The 18,559-nt window shown below is 44.3% G+C and overlaps 1 protein-coding gene and 1 long non-coding RNA gene across 3 annotated transcripts in view; one reads left to right on the forward strand and one right to left on the reverse strand.

Annotated features, from left to right (window-relative positions):
- Positions 1-411: 411 nt before the first annotated feature.
- On the reverse strand, positions 412-2,848 carry LOC133628914 (uncharacterized). The gene is made up of 2 exons (XR_009820904.1): positions 2,772-2,848; positions 412-1,772 (listed from the first exon to the last, which is right to left on the reverse strand). It is a non-coding gene; the product is annotated as an uncharacterized LOC133628914 (long non-coding RNA).
- A 380-nt stretch (positions 2,849-3,228) lies between these two features.
- Positions 3,229-18,559, forward strand: part of ZSWIM6 (zinc finger SWIM-type containing 6) — a 108,402-nt gene continuing 93,071 nt past the window's right edge. For both annotated transcript variants that reach the window (XM_062018262.1, XM_062018263.1), the window contains exon 1: positions 3,229-3,739. In XM_062018262.1, coding sequence (XP_061874246.1) covers positions 3,229-3,739 — 511 coding nt within the window. The remainder of the gene's footprint in view (positions 3,740-18,559) is intronic.

Here is an 18,559-nt window from a genome sequence, read left to right on the forward strand (position 1 = left end):
ATCTTTCCACTTGCTTTCAGAGAGTTAAAAGGAAATCAAGAGGCAAAACTGGCAGGACAAAAGAACTTCAGCCTCAGATGATAATTCACAAGCCATTAGAGTGTTATGCCAATGCAGAGGAAGCCCAAGAAGCAGCACGCTTGATGTATATGGCACAATGTGAGCAGCAAAGATGCTATTACCTCTTCATGTGCTCCCCAGTCCAGAAATAAAAAAGCTTCACCAGCATCCTGCGTAACTATTAGTATTCATAGACTTAATGGGAAGTAGCTATTCCCACTGACTACTGAACAGATGAAAGAGGTAAATCTATAGGTGTTTCCACTTGCTTTTCTCTGGGATTTAATAACTTCTGCATAGACCTGAAAAGACAAAAATGACTAAGTTGAGATAACCGACACATTATGGATGTTTAATTTCTCAATTTTTATTGTAAAGCTTCTTTACTATGAGGAAGAATTCTTCTAGGGGCACGAGTGTGTTATTTTTATTGCAGCAGGTGGCTACAATCTGGTAAAGAACAGTCAATTTCCCAACTTAGAAGAGCATTTTAACTTACTTGCTAGACACTTGTTTAAAACAGAAATAGCATAGAACAATAGAGATGAAAAAACGCTTTGAGATATGAACCATTATTGACAAAGAGTAAGCAATGGGCTGAAAATTCAATGTAACTTTCCTCTGGTCTCACACACGTGCAATCATGGAGTTCTTTTTTTTGCCTTCTACATATCCATTTCTCCGCTGTCAGAAATACTGAAATCAATACTGTATTAATAGTAAAAATAAAGTACTGTATCCTCATCTCTGGCCTTTAACATTCAAGCTCCCTAGCACCTCCAAAACTTAGTGGGAATTAGGTTTATAAATCCAGTAGATCACTTGTAAAATACATGCTTAAACTGAGGATGAAGCCAGTTAGTAGTTAGCAAGGTATCTGTGGATCTGCAAAACAGACAGCTCAAGAGCAACTGTTTTGTGTGGACTATACCCAGAAGCACAAGTATCAGTGTAAAATCATTTCTTATCCAGAAGGAAGGTCTCATGATCCCTAAGGAAATGTGACTTGTAGTAAAAAATAATCTGTGCAGAACTTAATTCAGGCCCTGCCCGTAGTCTCCAGTGTCAACTCCTTGGTTAGAAAACATCAGTCATTTTCTTAGTATGAGCAACTGACAGCAGAGAAAAGAAAAAAGTCTGTACATAGATGTAAAAGAATTCTCTAACTGTGAAATTTCGAACCAGTGCTACTGTCTAACAGCTTACAAGCATATAAAGCTAGCATATTTTAAACCATCTTCAGGTTTCTGCTGATCTTTCTTTAAACAACAGAGTCAGCATGTACGATATGGTTCATTAAATTTCCCATCCATTTGTTTAATGGAAAATAGGGGTTTGTGCAAAGCTCTTCAATCTCCTTTTCACAAAATAAGCTATTGTTCTAGCCTGAGGTTTTCGGTGGAAACAAAAAGCAGATGTCTACTTTCGCGTGGACGCGCTGTTGTTTACAGTTCCTAGATCACACTCCTGGCACGTTCGGCATTCCGTCGCCGCCTGCCCGACGGGGCCGGCTCCCGGCCGCGCATCTCCCAGCCGAAGCCGTGCGCTGCATCGTGGAAAACGGCGGCCGGCCGGGCCAGCCGGACGACGTGCAGGAAGCCACCGGGCAGCCGGACCGCGGCTTCGGCCTGACGTCCTCGCCAGGTAAACATGCGTTGTTTTCAACCATGAGTAGGCAGAAAAAAGCCATTCAGTCCTAAAGTTCCAAAACCCTAAGATGAATAAAAATGCCGATTGTTCTAAACGCTCTCCATGGGAAACCGGGTACCAACTTTACTTGCCAGCCCTGATGCTTACTGTACAGTATTTTCAAGACACTCCACGTCAGCAGCGCGGCCGTCACTGCGGCCCGGCCCCTCCGCTGCCGTCGGAGGCGGCACTCGGCGCTCGCCCGCTGCCCCCCACCCCTACCCCTGACAAACGCATCCTTCTTCTCCTTTTTTTTTTTTCCTTTCCCTTCGGGGAGGCCATTTCATTTGAGGGACCGCTGCGATATCCGATGACATGGTTTTGGGGTTTGTTTGTTATTTTTATTAATGAACAAAGGAAAAAACTAAACCGAGAATCCTTTCGACCGCAACCTCTGCCCAACTGCAACTTCACCGCTTGCTAAAGATTAACCGGGACAGATGGCTGGCCCCGGCCCCTTCACGGAATTCACCCGACACGGCGGCAAACACGAGTCTTTAATTGCGTTCGACTGACTCACCGCAGCTCCACGGCTCCCAGCCCTTTCCCTCGGACTACCGGGGCCGTCCCAGGCCGAGCCGTCCGTGACGCGACCCGGCCGCCGGAGCCCCGGGTACCGGGCTGCCAGCACGCCCGCCCCTCCGCCGCTACCGTATTCCCTCTGATAGACGAAACAAAGACCCGAACTAACCCACGCTGGGGCGCGTCTCACCGAGGTACCTCACGAGCCCCTTTTGGGCACGCGTGGGGACACCCATCCCCCCTCCCGCCCTACAAGCGGACGGAAAGTGGACTCGTTTCGGCTCGCCTCTCAGGCAGGAGCCTAAGGCGTTTTCTCGCGCGTGGGCCTCTCCTATCTGCCCTTCGACACTTCCGCTGCCGCAGCCTTTAACTCTCTCGGAGCCCTGGCGAAATGCTGGGGACTCTCTACCCCCCACCCCAGCTCCTTGACAACGGGCGCGGTGCCGCGCCGTCCCGGACGCCGCCTTTCCGTGGATGAGGGCGCCTGCCGGAGCCCTTACCGTAATTCCCGGCTGCGAAGCGCAGCTCCGCCGCGCGCCGGCTTTCCCGGGCGCCGGCTTTCCCGGCAGCGGTGACCGGCGGCCGCGGCCCCGCCCCCGCGTGCCATTCCCTATATGGTGCCGGAGGAGCGCCGCCGGCCACGCCCCCTTTTCCCACCAGGCGCGCCAGGGCTTGCGCGCGTGACATCAGTGGGGGGGAGTGGGCGTGGAGGCAGGCGCGCGCACCGCCCGCCGCCCGCGCGCGGAAGGAGCCTTCCTTGGGCCGTTCTATTTACGTTCGCAGCGCCGAGTTGCGTGAATCCCCGCCCCCTGCCGCTGACGAGGCCGCCGGCCCCGCCCTCGCCGCCATATAAGGGTGGGGGGCGTGTCCCCAGGGGGCTCGCGGCCGCGCGCTGCCTTCCTGCCGCCGCTTATAGGGTACAGCCACTTCCGCCGTCTGCTTAGAAGCGGCGCGATCATGGCGGAGCGCGGTCAGCCTCCTACCCCCGCCAAGCGCCTCTGCTGCAGATCCGGCTATGGCTCGGGGTGCAGGCCGGGCCAGCGGGCGGGCGGCGCCGGGCTCGGCAGCGGGGCGCTCTGCGCCGGACCCTCTTCCGCAGCTGCCGCCGCCGCCCTGGGGCTGCTGCCGCTCGGCAAGACCCAGAGCCCGGAGTCCCTGCTGGACATCGCGGCTCGCAAGGTGGCGGAGAAGTGGCCCTTTCAGCGGGTGGAGGAAAGGTTCGAGCGGATCCCGGAGCCGGTGCAGCGCAGGATCGTCTACTGGTCCTTTCCCCGCAGCGAGAGGGAGATCTGCATGTACTCCTCCTTCAACACCGGCGCCGAGGACCCCACTGCCGCCCCCGGTGGGGCAGCCGCCGCGCCCGGCGGGGCCGCGGACACTGCCGCTGCCGCCGACGAGAACCGTCTGCCCTTCCGCAGGGGCATCGCTCTGCTCGACGGCGGCTGCGTCGATAACGTCCTGCAAGTCGGTGAGTCACCGGCCGGGGCCGCGCTCTGGAGTCGGGCCCCTGACGCCTAGGCACGGGCGCCGCCGGCCTCCCCTGCCGCGGTTGTCCCTACGTGTCACTCGCCTGCCGCCCTAGGAACTGCGCTGAGAGACCTGGCCCCAGTGGCCGGAGCCTCCCTGGCAGTCCCGGGAGACGATGTCCGGCAGCACGGGCGGGGAGTTGTACCCTGCGGCCCGGCCCGCGCGAGCCCTTCGCTCTCTGGCTGTAATGTGGCCGCGCAACTTCCTCCGCTGGTCTCCTCCCCTTCGCGCCCGGGACGCGGAGTAACTCCCTAGTTCGGTGACACAGACACTGTCCCCACCGCCGACCGGGCCGCGCCCCGCCTGGCCCTTTAACTCCCACCCACTCCCCCCCGCGCCGCTCTGTGCCGTGCTGTGCCCGCTCCCGGTAATCCAGCCCGTGTAATCCCGTTTGGCTCTGCCCCCTCCCAGCGCCCACCCCCGGTAATCCGGGTCATCGCCTTACCCCGAGCCACAATAGCGAGGAGGTGCCGCCCCCCCATCCCGGGGGGGACCGCCGGTGGAAATGAATCAGCAGAAGGGCAGCCGGCCGGGGAAGGAGCGGGGGGGCGGGATACGTCGCCGTCCAAAATAAAGACATAAAAGCGGTGCGAGACCCCGGCAGCGGCGTGCGGGGAGGGAGGGGAGTGGGGGAGATCCGCGAACAAAGGCATTTCTAGGGCAGCGGCGGCGGCCGTGGAGAGCCGGACCGAGGAGGCGCGATCCACTCCGCCTGGGGGGTATCTGGTGGGGGGGGCAGGTTGCTTTGAGCTGACCCGCTTCGTGACAGGGTGAGGGGGAAGCACTGCTCTTCCTTCTGGAACAAAACCCTCACCTCCTCTCCCCTCCACCCCCCAGCCCCGCCGCCTGCCGTTGCTCTTCACCGGCTGCGGGCGCCCCTGGTTAACTCCTCCCTGCTTGTGTTTAAAGGGCTGCAGAGGTCTGTACCCCCCACTTTTGGGGGGCTGTCTCCGTGGGGGCGGCTTCCCCTCTGAGCTGGAGGGTAGCGCCCCCCCTCCCCCTCCCCCTCCCCGGCAGACAGCTCTCCCCGTACCTCTGTGGTGGCTGATGGTCTTTGTGCGACCCGGACACTTTGTTCTCATTTTCATGTTTATTTGCGTCCTTTTTTTTTTTTTTTCTTCCAGCTTTCTGTCGCTTCCCCCCCTCCTCCTCCTAAAAGGGGAAGCCAGACAAAAGAGACTGCTGCTCGCCTTTTGTTGGCGTCGGCGGCTCGGGGTGTGAGTTAGTGAGGGGGGCGCCGAGATCCTCCTCCTCCACCCTCCCGCAAAACCTCGGTCCTGCCTGCTGAGGGTTTGACTTGGTGGCAGCTTACAAACGTGCAAAACGTTCCCTTTTCTCAAAGGGAAGCTGTGTCCCTTCTCAGAAGCTCACTGCCCTTTCCGTCTACCTAGGGGAAATTCAGTCATCTTTCTTTTTTTTATCCAGTTTTTTATGAGTTTCATCTTTTGCTTTTCTTTTTCCAAAAGTCTGAGGTGCATCTGTGGTTCCTCAGGACTGGCAAAACCAGAAGTAGAGCTTTTTTAGTTCGCTTGGCGGTGCCGAGAAGATTTTTTTTTTTTCCCTTGCACTTGATTCTATTTGCAACCGATGAGGAATGACAGGAGTGCACATAGGGAGGGTTTCTTGGCTGATTACATTTAAGCCAGGAATTCGCTGTGAAAATAAAGCCAAGGGACGATAAATAAAAGATGCAATCTTCTCTAGGAGACAAACACCCAGTGTGGGCTTTGCTTTGCTTGCTTTCAGCAGTGGAATAGGCCTCAGTGAGTAGTTGTGAAAGGAAAAAAGTAACTTTTTTGTATGCCTTCAGAAGGTGGAGAGGCATTGAGTAATGTTGGCAAGGGTCAATGTGGAGAAAGAAAATATGCATAAATACAACTGAAGTGTTGACTGCTGCTTCTGGAGCCCTTAAATGCATTCCAGACAAGTGTTATATCTACTGCTGAAAATACGTTTACTTCAATTTGGTGTGTTGTGTTTTTTTTTTTTTTTTCCCCCTCAACCTTATGTAAGCCTCATTTGGAAGTCTGCACAAAAATAGTAGTGGAAAGTGGTGATATGAAACATGTCAGTTGTTTTGACAGAGGCCTTTGGCTTGCCCATTGAGAGACTTGTGGAGCACTGGAGTAGGCTGACTCCAGCTGTAGGAAGGTTCTTATGTAATTTGGTTAGGTAGCTATGTTGTTAGAGCTAGCTCTTGCCAGCAAGATATTCCTTGTAAGCAGAAAGGTGCAACTGTTAAGACCAATTCAACTGGAATGAGTTATACTGGGGAGAGAGTGGAATTGGTTCCTTATAATACATCTAAATATGTAGCATTGATGGAAACTTCATGCTGAATTTAAGTGTATCTTTAGTGCCTGTTTAGTGAACTTATATTCTTTGAGGTATGGGTAGTGGAAACTCTGTAAATGTTTACTAGTGTGCTGTGGAAAAGTGCAGTTATTGGACAAATTACACTACATGTCAATTCTAACAGCCTTACCTGTAACCCACAATATTACTATAAACAAGATATGCAGGGTTTGACTTCAGAGGATATGTAAATTTCAGTTCAGTAGTAGTTAAATGGAACCATTTGCTTCTCAATGTAATTTTTTTTTTGTCAGTCTATCCCTGAATAAGCATGCAGACAGTTTTATCATGGTATGTATTTTAAAGCAGGAGAATTTAAAAAACCTTGTACATTCTGCTAAAAATCTTCCTGTAATCCTGCTTTGTGCTGTCCTAACTTCCTTATGTGTGGTGAAAAGACAGTCCTAAATAAAAGGAAGATATGTGAGTGATATGCACAAATAATATTCCTGATAATGAAGCAGTAAAGTTGTCTGGTAGCTTATTTTGAAGTCCTAGCATAATAATTAGCATCATTTCATTTCAAAAGATCTTTTTCCAAAGAAGTTGGCTTCACTATTCCATTTGCTGGTGATTTAATGATGTTTTTGTAGCTTTTCAGTATTCTTCAATTAGACTAGAAGGATTTTATTTTTTAGTTTATTTAAGAAAAAACCCAAACCAAACCTTCGAACTGAATGAGAGCTCCTAAATCAAACCTTCTCAGCTGCATAAAACAGAGCATTTCTACTATACACATTTTTCATTTATTTAAAACCACGTATTTTTAGCAAAAATTACAGTCTAAACACAAAAGCAGTGTGAGTAAATACAACAATGTGGAAGGAAAATTAGAAATTGACTGTTTAATTCGGCCAAATCTGTGAAGATGCCAAGAGGGAGCAGACAGTTTTAGATGGTGAAATGTGTGTTTGGTTCTGGGGTTAGTCCTGAATTGGTATACAGTACTGTATTTTCATCACAGCTGTAGCTGTCAAGGTTGGGAAGAGGTGTGATCCCTCAATAGCACAGCTGACCTGGCAAGAGGCCTTAATGCAGCTATTCTAGGAGAAGTTAAAAAAACCCTCCACCTCTGCTGGTATGACTCTTCGTGCTTGTGGAAAGACAGAGACTGGCTTTGCCATAGTGCTCGGCTATACTACTGTAGCTGCGTCCTCGTTAGAAGTGCTTGAAGTGGTTTTTTGAGATGTCATGGGAGTACTCCTAGAGTATCCTTGTCTGTCTATAATTTGAGGTCAGTTTGTCTCTGTTGCATAGACCTTGCTTGCTCATGCAGGCCTTCCTTTAAGGAACGCCTTTCCATGGCACCATGAGGCTTTGTAATCACGGTAGTCATGCCTGTTAGGTATGAATGGCAAGGGAGTGAGTTGTAGGGAAGAGACTCCTAGGGAAGGAAAATAATGTAAAGAATTAATTGACTGCCACTTACCGCAGAATTTAATGTTAGCACTGTGAGATAGAAAACTGCTTTGTCTGTGGAAGAGGGTTCTGCTGATCATCATCAGCATGGAGCCACAGACTCATTTTCCTGAAGCCCCTCAGAGATAAGTGATCGAAAAACAAAGTGAATTTTTTTACTGTAGTCACTGTACATCTCTAGATGTTTCTTTTGTTGATTTTTAACTGAGGTTGAAGTCTGGAGATTTTTTTCCAATTTGCTTTTAATGAGAAGTATTTATCTTCTGACTCAGAAGTGCTTTTATCATCCATTGTTACAGCTGATTAGTCACTCCTTTTCCCTCCTCCCCCCCCCCCCCCCATTTTAAATACAAGCTAAAAGTTGGTGGTTGCTTTCAAAACTAGAAGAAACTTTTTTTTTTTTCACTAGGAAGAAAACGAGGTGTTGCAAGACCATGTTAGGAACTGACACATTTAATTCTGGTGGAATGCATATTGTAGTTGGGAAGTTTCAGATCCTTTTATTGGATGATGATTCTAGTTGTCTTCTTTCTAGCCTTCTTTAATCAAAAGAACATGAAGTTATGGAGCAACTATGGATCAGTTGTGGGGGAGCCTTGAAAGAATCCTCTCTCAAGGTTTAGGTGTTTGAGTGTGAACAGTATAGGGTGAAGCATATTTCTGTTATTAAAACTACAGCAAATATTTTATTAGTGAGGCTGCATTTTAAAGCAGATTGTATTATCTTAACTGGTGCACACAATATATATCTAACTGTTGATGAAACCTGTAAGAGACATGAACTCAGTAAAAAAAAATGTGATGCAAATAATACTAAGTTGCATGATGAAAATGAAGACACTATTTTGTGGAGGTGCAAGCACTGTGTTTTGCTTTAGCCATTTGTTGTCCTGTGATACCAAATTGTCCTAGTATGTCTAATGACCTTTTTCTAAGGGGAAAAGTTTGTGTTGAACTCTGCCTGTTAGGGGAGGAAAGGTTGATCTGCTAACATGCTGAAAGAAGCAGCATAGTTGCTTCTGCAGCCAGCGTGATGTTAGGGTTTGGTTAGGAATGTATGACTGAAGCAAGTAATCCAGAATTTGTTGATACAATGTTGTGGTAGGAGAGTACGCAAATAATATCTGACTCTGCTGGGCTTCTTTGGCTTCATTCCAAGTCTGCTAGTCTTGGGAAAATAACTTCATTGATGCCATTTGCATTTAGTTTTAAGTAGCAAGTACCCATTTTTCTAAGTTTCAGAACAGAAACGTGCTTTTAAATATTTCTTCCTGAAGGGAGACATCTGAATACATTCCAGTTTCCTTGTTAGATTTGGAATGTGATGTGTTAATTAGGAGGTGCACAAGCTATTTTCAGTGTGTCTGCTCTGATGTACTATCCTTGACTTTGAATAATTTCTTTGGAAACACTAAAAAAAAGTGGAAGGGAAGGTAATAGAAGGAAAAAATACTTTCTTTCAAGACCAGTTCATTAAATGTGGAAAAATTTGTAAATTGGCTCATATATTTTTCTTCAGTCTTTCTAAAGATATCTAATGTGGATTTCAAGAGAAAGTAAGCATTTTACAGTGACTTCAGGATATGGAAACAGAACTTTATACTATCTATCTATGTAATTATGAACAGCAGGATAAAGGCAATAGGATAGTGTAAATACTGCTTCAGAATTTATTTACTTTTTAAGGACCCCTTCAGAGTTTTTAAAACAAGGAGTCGTCTTCTCTATAGAGAAGTCAAATATTGGGTTGACCTAAAACAATGAAAATGTTTAAGTCAGTTTTCATGTCTCTCATGTTTCATTTTTCCCCTAACTGCAAGGCTTTCCTTACTTCCATGAAAATGATTTTCACTTTCAAAGCTTGCTTTCTATTTTAGAAAGTGATTCCATCTCTGTATATGATAAGATGTTTTGGTATGTAGCAATTCCTGAATTTGATCCAGTTGTCATGTCAGCAGCTGATGCCCGCACGTGCTTTCTTGCTCTCCCTGTACTCTAACTTTGAGATGAACAATTTAATTAAAAGCAAAATCTCTGTGTAAGGGTGGCCTTGAACCATTTAAATCAGCATTGGACAAATTAGTTTGCTTAAGTTAGTAGCTAGTTGCTATGTTTTGCCGTGTCATTTGCTTTTTATTGAACGTGTTAAAACTGAATCCTTATGTAAGACTCTAGTGAAGATCTAATTTAGAAAATATAATGTACTTTGAGTGAAAAGTATGTTACCACATATAGCAATTTTTACTGGTGAAGGATAGAATAAGTTAGGTGGCATGCCATAAGATATGTTTTCATGGGTTCAGTTTTGATGGCATCTGCTGTCTAGGTAATCTAATTATGTCAAGACAAATCGTGAAGTTTTGTAGTAGTGCAACAGGAGACGAGTGCAAAGTTACGGTAGTACGGGAAAGTAACTGACATCTCTTAGCTTTCTTTCTGTTTAGCTCTTTTACTTTGGGTATTAGGTGGGAAAAACTACTGCTTCTTTAAATGAAATTAAAAACAGGAACATGCTAGTTTGACTGACAAAAGCTATCCTAGTTTATGAATATGCAGTCTGTGACAGGAATTAATTTGAAATTTTAAAAAGCTTTCATGTGCAAAAAGGGTACAGTTTCAATGTGAATTCTGATTGCCTGGAATCTCGTCAGCCTGACAGTATGTGCATACTTGAGTACTGCCCAACAACTGTAGTTTTTCTGAGAGATCTATCTCCTTGAACTTATAGTTTTCCCTCCCTGTTTTCAGGAAAGTAGTCTTAGATAGTAAGGGTTCTCTAAGCTGAATATGTATGTAGCCCTTGACATGGGTTTGTAACCTTCTGTGATGTGGATCACTAGAGATGTCAGATGGTACTATACACTGGCTTGCATTCTCCTTCTAGCAACAGGCCAATTACTGTGATTTATGTGATGCCCTTGTGGTGCATTACCCTTCCATCCTCTTACTAAGCAGCAATATGCATCCAGACTTTGTGGCCTTGGCCCTGCTGTTGCAGACCAGAAAGTCTAGAAAACTTGTGGTTTCAGTCACTATCTTAAAATTGGTTTTTTTTGGACTCAATTCTGCAAGTGTGCAAACAGAGTAGAGGGATGTAGACTTCTAATAACAGGTACAGCAAGGAGAATTCTTTTGTGGTCAAGTCAGAGCTGATAAAAGGCCTCTGTAGCAGCTGAGCACTCATGCAAGACTTCTTTTGTTTGACATGATTCAGTATAGACTGAAATATCTCCGAAGGTGGGCTTTTTACCAATAGTTTGCTAAACTCTACTGAAAAATGGAAAACAAATTGTGAAAGAGAGGAGTCTGTAACAGTGTTTAAAATATATTGTAATTGTGATTGCTGCATCACACAATTTAAGGAGAGCTTGGTCTTTTTTAAAATTAGATTTTACTCTAACCCGTTACTGTCTTGAAATATCTGGATTTTTTTTTTTTTTTTTTGAGGAAATATATGGGCAATGGCTAAGGAGGTCTGACACTAATTTCAGGACTGCAGTAAAACCTTGCAGTAAGTTTAAATTCACACTAGCAGAGCTAGCTGCTTGGGTAAATCGGAAGCTCATTTACTGAATTAGTATGCTGAAAATTCAGGTGGCTTACCTTGTGTCCTGCTTTATTTAACAATTTGCCTGTTTGTAAGTCCTCTTTCATTGTTAATTGGTGTCAGACTTTTAATATGTTATGGGATTGTTGGAAAAAGTGTTGGGGGAAACAGCATAATAGGAAGAAATTTCACAGAAATAGGTGTAAATATAGATCTTTGTGTCTGGACTTTTTTGGACATAAACTAATTGCATTCGAGCAATTGTTTTAAGGGCTGAGAAAATCAAATGTTGCTTAGCTGTATGACTTTTCATAAGTAAGATGCTTTGTTGTACCTATGCCAAGTTTAACTGCTAACTGGTTACTGGCAGCTGATAGGAATGCAAATACAGTGCAGGAACTGTACGGGAATTGTGCAGTTGACTACAATGTTTAATTTGTACTGACAAAATAAAGAACATTTGACCATTGAGGCACTTAAAAGTGGATAAACTGTTTTATGAAGTGAGACAAATTTACAGTCTGTAACCAGGATGAAGTTTGCATGTCTTCTAGTTATCTTTGTGTTTTTAAGTTTGCATTAAAAGCAGTGTTTTGGGTTGAAGGCTTTCACCAGTGCTGGCACTCAGATTTGTTTCCTTATGTCTGTTTGATAGCTTGACTTTTTAATTTTATACTAGTGTCCTACCTTCTCTCTGCATAGAGATACAGCTGTGTGTGCAAGGCACAGTCACAGCTCAAACTCTCTTCAGCAGATCAACATTGTCAGGAGCAACTGGTGAGCTTTTAGTTATATTTAATTTCTACGGTCAGCTTTGATTAATAGTGGCATTGATTACAGTTATATGTTGCATAAATAAATTCAAGTAGTGTGATCTTCAGGTGTTCATATGCTGGGTGTTTGGTCATTTTTGCTGCCTATCTGCAACTTTGGCTGTGAAAGGATGACAGATGAGATGCCTGTTTTAAGAATTGATTAACAAGTATGTCCACAGATATTCCTGGAATCTTTTGGGAAAGTGAGAGAACCTGTGAAGTTGCTGGGAGAACTTTACACTAAGCTATTGATTACTTGCACAGAAGTTGCCTCAATGAAGCACCTGTTTTTCTTCTGTTTGTGGAATACAATGCACTGCTTTAGGAGGGTGAGAATTATTTTTGGTCAAACATTTGTTTGCATATTTATAAAACTGGTCTCAGTGACTACATTAAGCAGGGCTTGTGCTTCTTCAGGGCATTTCTTCTGAGTCTAGTAACTTTAAAAGTTTAAGTACAGGGAAAAATAGATTGTTCAAATGAGTTATTTAATGTATTGGCCAAAGAAAGGAAGCATCTAGTGTCTTTATTCTGAAATACTGTGTTATGACCAGTGACAGTTGGGACAATTGGGTGTGCTGCTGCTGTTGTATGTGCAAAATGAGTCTCAGTTCCTCCATTGATTTAGACTGTAAACTGAAACCATGCAAACTGGCTACAGCTAGAGTATTGAGGATAAGATATAAAGTCCATTAGATTCTCTGTTTGGATTTGGCATAGCTGTATGACACAGAAGCAGGAAATTTCAGTGCTTTTAGAACAGAGGGATGAGGATGACACAAAATATGTAGCTGATTTTTAGCTGTGTTATTGTAAGCCATGGTATGTGAGAGAGCTGTCATGTGGCTTTCCTGGTCAAATCTGAATGCATGAATTAACAGAGATGACTTCAGCTGAATGTGGTACTAATGAATGAATAGTAGGCAGTGGCAAGAAATGGGTCTTGAAGTAACAGATGTGGTAGCAGTCTGATGGGATATGAAAACTGAGTGTGACTTGATAAGTTCTACTTAAAATTAAATGCATTGTAACACTTAGTTTTACAGACAGTTTTCAGTGATCAAACTTCACATTTTCATTTATCTTGACAGTAATTCATAGGCATGATTTCTAGGTAGTTGTATAGGTGATAAACTCCTGTTTGGTGGCAGGAGTGAAGAGGTGTTCAGGAGTAAACAGGAGTTTGCCTCATTGAGTAAGAGGTTCTGGAAGAGAAGAAAGCTAGTAAAATTTTGCTGAGTTGACCTTGATGGATGACAGGCTAAGAAGAGAAGTGGGGAAGTGGTGATGCCTGAGATAAGATATGAGATCAACGACTTCACTAGATCCCTGAAGAGGGACTTTTAAGGAGGGTATAGTCTGAGTGACTGCTCCCTGTATATGGTCTACTTTCAGTGGACATTAGCAAAGGCACGGGAGCTGATATCTTTTCTACAAAATGAAACAAAATGGAAAGCAGGTTGGCAAACTAACTGTAGCTTTTGAAATGGCAAAATGTGTTTAAAGTTGTGAAGTGGACATTTTCTCACTATCAACTTTACATCTCAATTTCAGTTTTATAAGATGTATCAGATGCACAAAGGAAATACTGTTTTTCAGAAAGCACTGATTTTCTGTTTTGAAGGATGTTTGTTGAGTTGCACTTAATCAGAAGCAGAAGCTGTTTCTGTTGAGTCATGGTGGAGGCTCTGCCATTACAGTTGTAAAACAAAACTATTGACATAATTTTTTACCACTATTTGAAACAGATGTTTTCTTAGTTAAATATGCATTGATAAGATCATAGAATATAACTGAATTTCTTTGGGTATAAGCCACGGTAAAATCATGGTTTAATTTTCAACAGGCAATAAATGGCTTAATTTTAAAGCATTGCATATGGCTAAAAGAGATATATTTTCTTACCTCTTCTCCCCACAGTGGTGAGTATTTGTGGTACTAAGACTTACTGACAACTGATCTTTTTTTCCCAGGGTAATATATTATGCTGAGTTGGGAATAAGAATGGGAGTGCAGTGAGGAAATGCAGGAGTCTGGTGAAGATAGATCCATACTTTATTAGGCATTTCTTTAGGCAAAAGTAGTAAGAAAAGGAAAGAAGAGAACTGTCTGAATTGGTGTTCAGAAGGACTGAAGAAGTTTTTCTGGTGGATAAGAAGCCATGTGGAGGACAAACCTGATATTGGTAGAGGGTAAATCGTAAAGACTGGAAACAGAACAAATACTAGCACCGTAATCTCAGTAGCTAAAAGAACCAAAGTCTTGTTGCATTTAAAATAAAGAACTTGTGTATGCAGGGGAAGACAAGGAAGGATGCTGATGTAGTCAGAAAACTGTATACCCTGAGTGTGTAGAATAAGCTTGAAAGGAGCAAGATGACAGTCAGAAGCTGCTGCTTCCTGATTACTCAAAGTTTGAAATGATAGCTAGTGAAATTTTAGAGTGGATGAATAGAATGGATGTGAATCATGGACACACACTTCAGTGAATCTTTCCTGTTATGAGGTTCATATTCCCCTCCCTCCTTGAATAACAGAATCATAGAATGGCAGGGGTTGGAAGGGGTCTTTAGAGATCATGTAGTCCAACTCCCCTGCAGAAGTTCAGAAGTGTTGAGAAATGCTACTGAAAGGAAAAAACAGAGGAAGATAACTGCGCAATGAGATACTAAGATATGATTTTAGGAAGTAAAAAGAACCACAAAAGCCAGCAAAGGGAGAGGACTCATTGATTTATTGAATTGCTGAAAGGTAAAGTAATCCAACTTCTGGAACACATCCTGAAGAGATCTCCACTGGGGACTTTACACAGAGACATGTTACACAGTGCACTGCACTGGAACCAGCAAAGGCCCAATGACAGAACCACATTCCAGACAAGGGCCTTGACGTACTCAGTAGCATGGCAGTGAGAGCGAGAAAGTGATGTGGGACAGGTGGTGGTATGATGTAACACAAGCACCTCAGGCAAAAGTTAATGGATGAATGAGGTGGGAGAGTCAGCAGCATAAGAGTGCAAAAAGAAGTTTGTTCATTAGCTGAGCACATGTGTGGCTTGATTGGTAAGGCATGGGGGTTTAGCTGTGTTTTGGGCCAGGCCACCTGGGAGGGATAGCACTGCATTCAACCTTGATGAGGAAATGAATGTCCTGAGCCTGGGGGGTGCCAGTGTGTGATGTGAGCAAATAGGACAGAGTCAAAACAGACCTATTTGTGTTGCAGCTGATGCTGACTTGAGGTATCAGAAGTAGAATGGGAAGAGTGTGTATGCAGAGTGGGCTGGAGGTGGGAGTGACTGCAGTTTGACTTTCCATCAGTAGTTAGATAAAAAGTGGTGTAAGTTGCCAGCATCATGTCAAGTATAGGCTGGAGGGGCCCTTGACAGGAGCTCATCTCCTTTAGACCTCAATGCCCTCATACCCTTTTCTCAGCACCAAGCAGCACTTTTTCCACAGCTTGCTCTCTGGCAGGAATGAATATATTTCTGAGCAGGGGGCTATTGTGAGGTTCATTAGCAGTGTGTACTGTAGGCAGTGCTCAGTGTGGTGGTTACAGCTTGTTAGCCCTGACATGGGCATGCTGATTATATAGGACCTCTATTAGCTTGAGCTGTGTAGGTTACCTGTCCGGAGGGTGTTGTAGCAGCCATGAAGGTGGCGTGCTCAGCAAAGACAGAGACCAGTAGTCTACAGTCTTTGAAATACAGGTCTAAAGCTAAAATGGAAGCCTCATGTCTGTCGGCTTTCTAAGGCTGGTAGCCTTAGGTTGCCTGACAAAGACTGTAAATTACAAAGGCTGTGAAACCTTTACTCTGAGAGAAGTTGAAATTGTATTTCTAGTTAAAATTTAGCAATGCTACTACTCTTCCCCTTCTTTTTTTCTAAAGAGTGGGCACATTCTTGGTTGACCAAGGACTTCTGCCCTAAGGAACACTGTTGATGAAGCAGCAGAGCATAATTGTGAGTGCAGGTGTCCTTCTCCAAGACAGCAGTCTGATCTATGTAGACTTGTTCCCTCTTGTCACACAGTGAACTCCTCCAAGGATGGACTATGAAACAGGTCTATGAAAATAAATGTTTTCCATTGGGAAATACTCGAGTCATGAATATGGTAAATGAAATAATTGACTCATTTGCTGTGCTGTGACTCATTTACTGCTCTGTGTCTTATTGTGTAACTCTTAAAACAGAAAATGCTCATTGCTGTGCTTAACCCGTATTTTGGAAAAGTTTTTGTGATTGTTACTTGCAAACTTCACCCCCTGTGAAGACAATTACTGAGTGTTATTCATCCTAAAGTTGTGTGGTTGCTTTAGGCTGGCTTAAATGCGTACTGCTGGCAAAGGGACATTGCAGTTCGCAAGCTTGCAGCTAGTACCAGGGCTTGTGTAGCTGTGTGGTGAGCTGGAGAACTGGCTTGCTCATGAATTCAGATCTTGCTGGGTGAGTTTTACTTGGCTTATTGGCTAAGAAAGTGCTACTATTGATTCAAGGGAAAGGAGATTGGAACAGGGGGACATTGAGAAGGGCAGGCCTCCTTTCTGTTACTCACATTTAGATTGGCTTTAAGCAAGCATAAAGCCCTGACTACTGCTTGGGGAACTGATGGCTACTGTGCTTGGGAATTCACCTGTGGCAAAAGGTGGCCTGTTTGTTCCAGAGACAGCAGCACAGGCCTTTCCTGAGCCCAGGTTGTGTGTTGAGCCTGTATGAGTGTGCCATCTTCCTCATCTCTTCATCTAGTGTACTTCTGTCTTACAAAACCTTGGCAGAGTGGTGAGTACCCCTCCTTACTCCACTAGCAATTAAAGCTAGACAAGTATTTACTTTGACAGGACAGGAAAGGGGGAAGAAATACCTATTTACTCCAGTTACACATGTTCACATCTCCTTGTAATACTTTTTGCCTTCAAAGTTCATACCTTTCCTCTTTTGAGATAATGTTGAGGTTCAGCATACTATTTAGAACAGACTTTTGAGTCAGTTTTTCTGATTATTTTGCAGTTTTTTGGTGACCAAATAAGGGGTTATATATTTATTTTTATTCATAGCTGTTGACTTCACTTGCTAAAGTAAGCATTCATAGCCTTTTGCCTGGTTAGACCTGCTGAGCCAACATAACAAAAAATGAGCTGGAGTCTCCTCTGTGCTTCTTGGGCTGTGGTCTAATGTCACTTAACGGCCTCCCTGGAGGCTTCAGAGTAATAGTGGTATACCAGAGATGTCAGTTGGCTTGGATGGTCTTTATTACTGGTAGTAGTGCCTGAGAAGGGATGGAGCATGACTTGGAGATCTCAATCTGAGTTAGTAGGGCTGGCATGTTGTGAGGAAAAAAACTTTAATGCTTGTAAATGGAATACTTTCGATGTGGACCTCATTGAGTCTAAAATAGCTTTGTGGGTTTCAAGCGTCATTGCTACTTCCCCAAGTAGAACAGTAATTGAGCAGAAGGTTGATGCTTTTGTATAACTTGCTTAGTGTGGAAGCTAAATGACAGCTGCTTCAATAAGTGAGGCCTATTTACTGAAATGATCTGGTTTCAGGGCTCAAAGCTGATGTGTAGTGTATTCCAGATGGACCTAATGCAGAACTAAGCTTGCCCATAACTGGTGGAGGGGAAAAGTGCGTTGGAAGCCCTGTCGCACAGTTCAGAGTGCAGATGAGTCCACTTCCAAGGCAAAAAAAGCTTTTGTTTATAATAAAGAGAGATTTCATGAAGCTTTATGTGGACCTCTCTGGAACAGGATGCTTTGGCTTTCTCAACTGCTTGCACTAGGTGAGATTCAGGTTCATTACTGTTTCCCTTTCAACAGTAACCCAATTCAGTGTGGGAGGATTGATCTGGGTTGCTCAGTTCCTAGAACCCTTGTACAGCTCAGAGGCTATCAGACTCCTTAAAGCATCCATGAGAGAGAGTTTGAGTCCTTAGGTTGTGCAGAGCTTAAGCAAGGTACTTTACCTCTCTGTCTCCTGCTGAAAGGGAGGTTGTATGACCTCCAACCCTAGTACCTAGTTTCTTCCAAACCTCTGCAGGTAGTGTTTATTGTGTATGTTTATCCAGGCTCCTAAATAACTATTTGTTATTTGTGGAAGGTGAAGTTACTTAGTCTGCTATCTTTCCTGCTCCATTGCTGCACACACAACAGTCGTGTAAAATGAGATGTCTCTGTTCCATTAAATCATGTTTTAGGCTGATCACAGGTGTTCATTGTGATACTTCTGTAAGCTGACCATGATTTCTGCAAGCAAGGTTTCTTAGAGAGGTACCAGCTTGAACTCCTACTCCTGTTAGGAGAATAAAGAGCAGTCAAGTATGTTGGTAGTCAATATTTCTACCAATTAATATGGTTTCATGTCTATCTTCCTTTTAATCCCTCTACCCATACTTTCTATTTGGTGTTTTGAAGACAAACACAATCAGGGGAAACTGGTGTGTTTGGAACAGGGTATTGAGCTGTACATAGTACTGTTGCTAATATGAATACCACAAATAGGAAACAGAACAATCCCATGAGTAATGCAAAAGGTTCTTTTAAAAAAAAGTCAGATAAAACAAGTGTTCAATTTTAGAGCTTGGGTAAGTTATGTTCAGTGTAAGATATATTGTCCCATGAAGGACAAAAGTTT

The sequence above is a fragment of the Colius striatus genome, chromosome Z, assembly GCF_028858725.1.
Source record: "Colius striatus isolate bColStr4 chromosome Z, bColStr4.1.hap1, whole genome shotgun sequence".
Classification (NCBI taxonomy): domain Eukaryota; kingdom Metazoa; phylum Chordata; class Aves; order Coliiformes; family Coliidae; genus Colius; species Colius striatus.